General features: G+C 41.2%; 1 protein-coding gene across 1 annotated transcript; it reads right to left on the reverse strand.

Moving 5' to 3' along the window:
• Nucleotides 1-300: 300 nt before the first annotated feature.
• LOC133801528 (mitochondrial arginine transporter BAC1) lies at nt 301-3,034 on the reverse strand. Its single transcript, XM_062239760.1, has 8 exons — nt 2,726-3,034; nt 2,235-2,324; nt 1,834-1,935; nt 1,420-1,524; nt 1,248-1,346; nt 981-1,169; nt 770-868; nt 301-636 (listed from the first exon to the last, which is right to left on the reverse strand). Exons 1-8 carry the CDS (start codon nt 2,816-2,818, stop codon nt 502-504), a joined length of 912 nt encoding a protein of 303 aa, XP_062095744.1. The 5' UTR covers nt 2,819-3,034; the 3' UTR covers nt 301-501.
• Nucleotides 3,035-7,191: the final 4,157 nt, after the last annotated feature.

A 7,191-nucleotide genomic window follows, 5' to 3' on the forward strand; every position in this document is an offset into this window, starting at 1 on the left:
TTAAATCATTTAAATATTATATATTTTATTCATATTGACAAAAAAAGTTAAAAGTATACAATAAAAAAAAAGGAAAGATGAGTGAGAAGGTATTAAAAAAACTATTTAGAGAAGCTATGGTGCTTCTGTACATTTAGCTATTCACCTCATCTGATGGAGGTCATATTTAAGACCATCTATTTATATTTTAAAGGTTTAGCTATTTTACCTCACTTCTTGTGAGTACTCTAATAATCTTTGCCTCGTTTGGAAAAGAAAGCTACCAAAACAAACAGATGACAGATTGTCAAGTCAGAAATCTCCAGGTTCTGTCAAAATAATTGTTTTCAAAAAATATAATATATGTAAACAAAATGGCTAGCTTCGGCTTAACAGACCCTTTTGACTCAACAACCCGTGGATCAAATATTTTCTAAGCCGAAAACTTACAGATGTTTGAGTTCTTAAGAATCAAAAAACAGGTTAGAAGAGCCTTATATGTAACTGGCATGGTCATTGTTGTTAGTCACGATTGATGCCAAGAAGTTTTATGGCTAGCTCCCAGGTGACAATGGCTGCTGCATTAGCTGGAAATGCACGGCATATGGTGGGACCTAAACCTGTATAGCATCCTTTGATTCCATCTCTTCTGTAAATCTAGCACAAAGAAACCATTGGCCACCCTTATTAGTCTATTAACTCTATTATTTTTCAGCACAAAAAGAGAAGAAAAAATAGATGAGTGTTCTGGAGTAAGTAATAACATATTATGTTATCAGAATACACTTACTGAATTCAAGATTTGAAAGGGATTTCGTGTCGTGTTCTTATCTGGGGCAGTTTGAATTATAGTTTTAGCCACATCCAAGGGCAAGACAACAGACCAACACTGGTGTAAAACCCAAAGAAATTCTTTAGTTTGAAAGTTCTAGTGAAACAGACAGATATGTGCTCTTTTGCTTTTTATTTTCAGAGAAAGGCTAAGTCATTAAGATGCATACCGCAATACCACCAAGACCACCACTCACAATTCCAACTCCCACGTCAATTAAGTTATTGTTTTCAGATGATGCAGAATTCAGTTGTGAATGCATGTGATAGCGGACAAACTCATAGACACTGAAAAAGACCGCATTTCCAATGGATTCCCTCAGAAAAGTCGCACCACCTCCACGGAAGATTCCCTTGACCTGAACATTGTTCCATCAGCACATAACCATATCATAATTTATATAGGTTCATCATCAAGAGGCAGAGAATTTTCTTACCCCTTCACTTTTTACAGTTTTAACGGCACAATCAAGAGGACCACTATATCTGCTAGTTAATGGAACCAAAGAATCAGTTCCTTGAACTTGCATCCTACACTGGAGAGATAGGCACAGTAAGCATACCACGAGAAGCAACTGTGAAATCCAAAGCTCTCCCATTTGTATCTACCTTAATTAACTCTGATGGACATAATACAAAACTGATGATAGCTCCCCCATAAGCAGCAGAAGGAATTATTACATGGGGCTGTGGAGCACTACTCTGCGTACTTCCCTTTGTGAGAAGAAAAAAGATGAATTAGAAAAGTGAAGCCATATTCAACCACATAAGAGAGACAACCGCTACATCACAAGAAAATCTTCTTTTTCTTTTTCTTTAACTTGGGGTAAAGGGAATTTGAACTTGGCACATCCTCAATTATGAGAAGTGTATTACCACCATGCTATGTCTATAGCTATACTTCACGAGAAAATCACTTATGATTATTACTATAGAGTTACATGTTCAAAATTAAAACACTCCACAGATCACTATTACAATACGTAAGCCAATGACAGATTATCTGACCACTTTTTGGCTTACCTGCAGAAACTGTTTCGTCTGGGAATAAATGCCAAAAACGAGGGAACTCTCAAAAGACATCCCCACAAAAGATGATGTAGCACCTCTATAAAGTCCTCTAATCTGTCAAAAAAATATCAGTTAACTTTCCCAAAAAAGGGGAAAATGTGTTATTTAGACAATTTAAAGATATTTAAAATCTTTGTCACATGGCACCAAACTTTAGCTCTTATAAGGCAAGAATGCCCTGCTAAATAAAATGAAAAAGAGAAATATTTAAGAACTCTAGCTCAATTTTTTGTATCTCAAGTCCTGTTTACAAAAAACTCCTAACAAGATACAAGCATATTATCACATCTTCATCCAATTTAAATGAGCATATATATAAGAAAATAATGACTCTAGCTAAATCGGAAGCATACTCCTTCAGTCCTTAGTATCCTAGCAGTACAATGCAAACTATTCTTGTACTTGATCCCATGTGCTCCAGTATTGTGTTTTTGCAGCTTCACCTAATAAACAAACAAAAGTTTAACACACTCAATAAATATACACATAGATCAATAAGGAAATATACAAACTCTAAATTCATTTTCAGTTCACAGAGATAATCTTGTAAGATGTTAATGGTTAATACTTATGTTATCTCAATCTCATCCAGAAATTTTTTAAAAAACGATTAGCAGGGCAACCCAGTCATATGGTTTTCTAAGGCATTTGTTCTAAACTTTGATGCTTTTAATTCACCATAATAGGGCCTAGATTCATTGAAAGAAAAAAAAATGGTTTCTGGGTTTTGAACCCCAAGTCCTATCAATTTTACTAACAGTGCAATCAAACAAAAATATGTTAAATTACAAGCTAAACCCATGAAAATTTCACATATTCCAATGAGAATAAGATGAGAGATTACCTTCACGGTGTCGAAGGGATGGCCAATGGCGACGGTGGAAACTCCGGCAAGTAAGCCGGCGACGTACTGCTTGTAAGCGGGAGTGTCCCCCATCTGAAAAGGCTCTTTCTATCTGTGACTGAACATCACTGCTGCTATCATGGTCTCCTCCAATATCGAAGATGGAATTGAGACCACTCCTGTTTCAATGGGATTACTACAGTACTCTCCTCCTTCAAATTCAAAGTGCCCTCTCTCTCTCTCTCCAGCAAATACACTATTCAACTTTGTACTCTTTCCAATCCAACGACATGTCTATTCGGTCATTCAAAACGACGTGTTATTTTCCTTTCCTTAATCTGAGAATTCTGTCGAGTTTGGCAGTACTTTTTATTTTATTTTTTAACAGTGTAGATTGAAAAAACTTTTCTTGTTAAATATTTTTATTTTGGAATAAAATATTTTATTAAGAATGCATAATATAGGGAATATAAATTGGGGGAAGAATTTTCTTTAGCCAACAAAACTTATTGTCTAGCCAAAGAGTACTATTGGAAATTAGACAAAAGAATTTTCATATCAAAATGACTAATACCCAGATAATTTAATAGATTGAACTATTGTGTTTAAACCAAAAATAATTGAAGAAAATCAAAGAAACTGCCGCAATAAGAATATCAAATCTTGAGCATAGAAAAGTCTCTTTTAGTGTCACGAGAGTTTATGTTTGAAAAGTTGATAAGTAAACCTGCAATACAAGCCAACAAATATAAGTAACTTCTTAAAAGTAAAATAGAAGAAATTTTTTTATAATATAGGAAATCAAGCTAAAGTTTCATCCTTTGGTTTTCCCTCGATTCAAATTTTAAAAATAAAATTAATTTTTAAGTTTAAGGGTCTAATCAAAGGCTATTCTTTGGCTAACCCCATTAATTTTGTCTAGTGAGATTGAGAGTAATAAAGTAACAAAACAACCACATCCAATAATTAAAAATAATAAATTAAGATAGCTAAAACTCATTTTGACCCAAAAAGAATTGAAAGAAGTCACTAGCAACCTGATTACAGTTTTATAATAGTCAATGTACGCCCTGATTTTCCACGGGCTGATTAGCAGGCCGAGCTTCGGACTAATCATGGTTAGTCCATAAGCATCCCCCAGGTCGGGGGTCCTGTCTTGAGGTCGCCCCCCATTAGCTTAAGGAATCCTCAAGGACTCGCCAAGACTCCCAAGACTGGAGCAAGGAATCGGAAGGCCGAAGGTCGGGTCAGACGCACAGCTAGTGGTACGAGCTAGATATGGAGGCTACGGCCCCTTGTAAAGTCAACACACACAAGATAAACGTGCATATATCTGACATCACGTGTCCGATATCTCCCTGACTTCTCGGACACGCTGTAGGAACGTGCGCATTCAGACACCCACGGCTGGGTTGGGCCGTGCGGCCCATTATCTCCTTACCTATCGATTTGACCATACTTACGTGTCAGGTTTAGGAATTAATCATGAATGTCACAGAGTTGATATGACAAATAAGAAGGTCACGGGATGATCTCCTTACCAACTTCCAGGTGCCTTCTCCTATAAATATGGAGACTCTGGGAGTTGATAAGGGTTGGAAAAACAATAGTCTCTAGAGAGATATACTTTGTAACCAAATATCCAGAATATATCAATAATATTGACTAGTGGAGTAGAAGGATTTTAACATTTGAACCACTTAAAAACGTGCCTTGAGTCACCTATTTCATCCTCTAAGATCTTATATCTGTTACGGTTCTACATTCAGCACTAATCCCTTTCTCTCCTTCTCTTAATTACCTGTTGGCGAAGAACCGCGTCAACAGTTTGGTGCTTTCATTGAGAGCAAGTTCGATTAGTGCTGCTACAAACATCCAACTATGGTGACTACTCGATCCAGGCATGGCAACGAGACAGAACAGCATGATAGGCAGGAGGCTCATCATACCGCCATCCCTAATGAACAAATTCCTGAAGTCCAGCAGCGGCCAGGAAAGCAGCCGGCGGGCCAAGACGATACTGGTAGTTCGGTGCCCCGGCCACCTAATCCGAACCCGTGTTATTATACTGCGGTGGAGATGGAGAACGCTCAGCTGAGGAGCCAGTTAGCAACTGCTAGTCGGCAAATCCAGGATATCCTGGCCCGATTACCCCCTCTCACAACCAACGTTAACGTTGGAGAGAGGCAAGGTGAGGCTCCTAAGTCTCGCCGGGGTAGTCGGTCCAAGTATAGCCGTTCGGATAGACTTCCAGCAGCCAACTCCACCCCTTCATCGTACCATCGAGACGCCAACTTCGGGGAAATGCCTGGGACCAGACAACAGCAATACAGCCGTTCGGTTAGGACGTCAACTCCTAGCTCTCAACCATCCTCGAGGACGCCCAGGAGAGCTCGAGGAAATTCCCGGAGGAGATCCGGGGAGGGCCCATGGCGTCAGCACGTCCCCGAAGACCGTCCTGCTCCTCGTCCAGATCGCCCGGCGCGGGACCAGCAAGTTGGCAGGGCTGAAAGGCCCCCACCAAATTTGATCCGTCCAGACGGAACCAGGATCGCTTCTCCAATCAGGCATCCTCCATCTCCAATCAGATATCCGTCTCCTCCTCGGCCCGTCCGAGACATCCCAGCTTACGGGAGTAGTAGGAGAAACCCACCATCAGCGGGACCTTCCCGGCGTAGCAGGGCGCCGGAAGAAAGCCCAGGTCCTCACCACCAAAGACGGACTCCAAGTCTATCCAGCAGGAGTCATTGGACCGGTAGTCGCCGGAGTGATCTCTCTGGAGGAGACCTACGTCAGCGACTAAGTTCGGCACAAAGCCACCAGACCACCCAGGGAGGCGACCTTCGAGATCACCTCAACTCTCACATAGAGGATCGGGCTAGAGATGGTAGTCAAGCTCGCTCGGGGGGGGGGGGGGGGGGGGTGGGCCATCCGAAGTACGTAACGGAGGGAATGTCCCAAATAACCTATCTCAAGATCCGGAGCTGTTGAACAGCCCCGGAATAACCAAGGATCTCAGGATCAAACCCTCGAGCGCCTCACTCAGATGGAGGAACTGATGAGGAAGCTCCTGTCAGAAAAGGAAAAAGACGAATATGATTCGGGAGACGAGATGGAACTCTTCGCCCCCAACATAGCAGCGACGGCATACCCACCTTGTAATGCCCCGGATTCCCTAATGTGGGTTAACGGCTGGATTAGTAGGCCGGGAGGGCCATAATTGTTTAATTATTCCATTGAATGTGTTTATGCATGTTTATGAGAATTATATTATAATATAATGTTAATTGTATGCATGTCAGTGATATATGTTGAGACCACATTATGATGTGGGTTTGTTCGAGCTATTCGACATGAGACGATCGTAGAATATTGATTAGCGGTTTAGTCACAACAGGTTTAAGTATCGGGACTTGGGTTGAGTCTCGGGGTGATTTTGATGATTAGAGCGTTACCGGGGGATAAAGGGTAACGGGTTGTGATTTATTGGTATTTGAGATTATTGAGAATAGCGGGAATTGGAGAGCGTTAATTATGATTAACGAGTTAGGAGGAAAGTACCAAAAATGCCCTTGGGAGCCTCTAGAAAGTATTAATTGACATAGGGGTAAAATGGACATTTCACCCCTAGGATAGATATAACTCTTGATGGCTGAAGAAAATGATGGAAAAACAGAGTATACTTTAGAGTTCTCCCGTACCTTCTTCTCCTCACTATTCTTTGTGGTTTTTGAACCAATTTTGAGGATTCAAGCTTAGGAAGCAAGCCTTGGGAGTTTGAGAGTGTGTTCCACCATTGAAGACCATCGTAAGCCAAGCTTTGGGTAAGTTTCTAACCATGGTTTTCTCTGGTTTGCTCTGTTTTGGTTTTGTTTTGCAGCTGAGTTTACTAGGGGGAATTCATGGTTTTGTTGGGAGTTTTTGCTAGGGTTCCCATGCTTGTGATGTTTGGGGTGTGTTAGGATGGTTTTTGGGTTTATTTGGCATCAAGAATAGGCTTTGGAAGCTTGGAAATCGAGTTAGAATCGAAGAAGTTGAAGAAGGTCGGTTCAGGGGTGTTTGGGCCTGGAGGTAGCGCTACAGCGCCCACCCTAGGGCGCTATAGCGCTCCTCATGAGGCTTTTTGGCTTTTGGGAGGCTCTGAGTAGAGCGCTGTGGTGCTAGGGGTTGAGCGCTGTAGCGCTACCCTGTTCCTTCCAAACCCCGTTTTGAGTGTTTTTAAGGGTTTTTGACTTGGGGTTTCAATCCTTAAGGCCCGGGATCGAATCTACTCACCGTATGGGCATGTTTCGAGGTCCCGAGGGTGGTGCTTAGGTTAAGACCCTATTGTTATGGATTCTCATTAATGGAGGTTATAATTGGTTGTGATTAGGTAACCGCTAAGGAACTAAAAGATCGATCGTTCTCAGGGGTCGTCTTTATCATACTTCTCACTCGAACTTGAGGTAAGAAAACAGTGTATGGAT

Source organism: Humulus lupulus, chromosome 9 (genome assembly GCF_963169125.1).
Source record: "Humulus lupulus chromosome 9, drHumLupu1.1, whole genome shotgun sequence".
In the NCBI taxonomy this organism is placed as follows: Eukaryota; Viridiplantae; Streptophyta; class Magnoliopsida; order Rosales; family Cannabaceae; genus Humulus; species Humulus lupulus.

Bases quoted from the DNA above. Each gene is read 5' to 3' on its own strand.
- LOC133801528 (XM_062239760.1), bottom strand. From the start codon at position 2,818: ATGGGGGACACTCCCGCTTACAAGCAGTACGTCGCCGGCTTACTTGCC. The intron at 1,170-1,247 runs GTAAGAAAATTC...AACAATGTTCAG, and splicing joins AAACTGTAAAAAGTGAAGGG to GTCAAGGGAATCTTCCGTGG. The intron at 869-980 runs GTATGCATCTTA...GTTTTACACCAG, and splicing joins GTGGTCTTGGTGGTATTGCG to TGTTGGTCTGTTGTCTTGCC.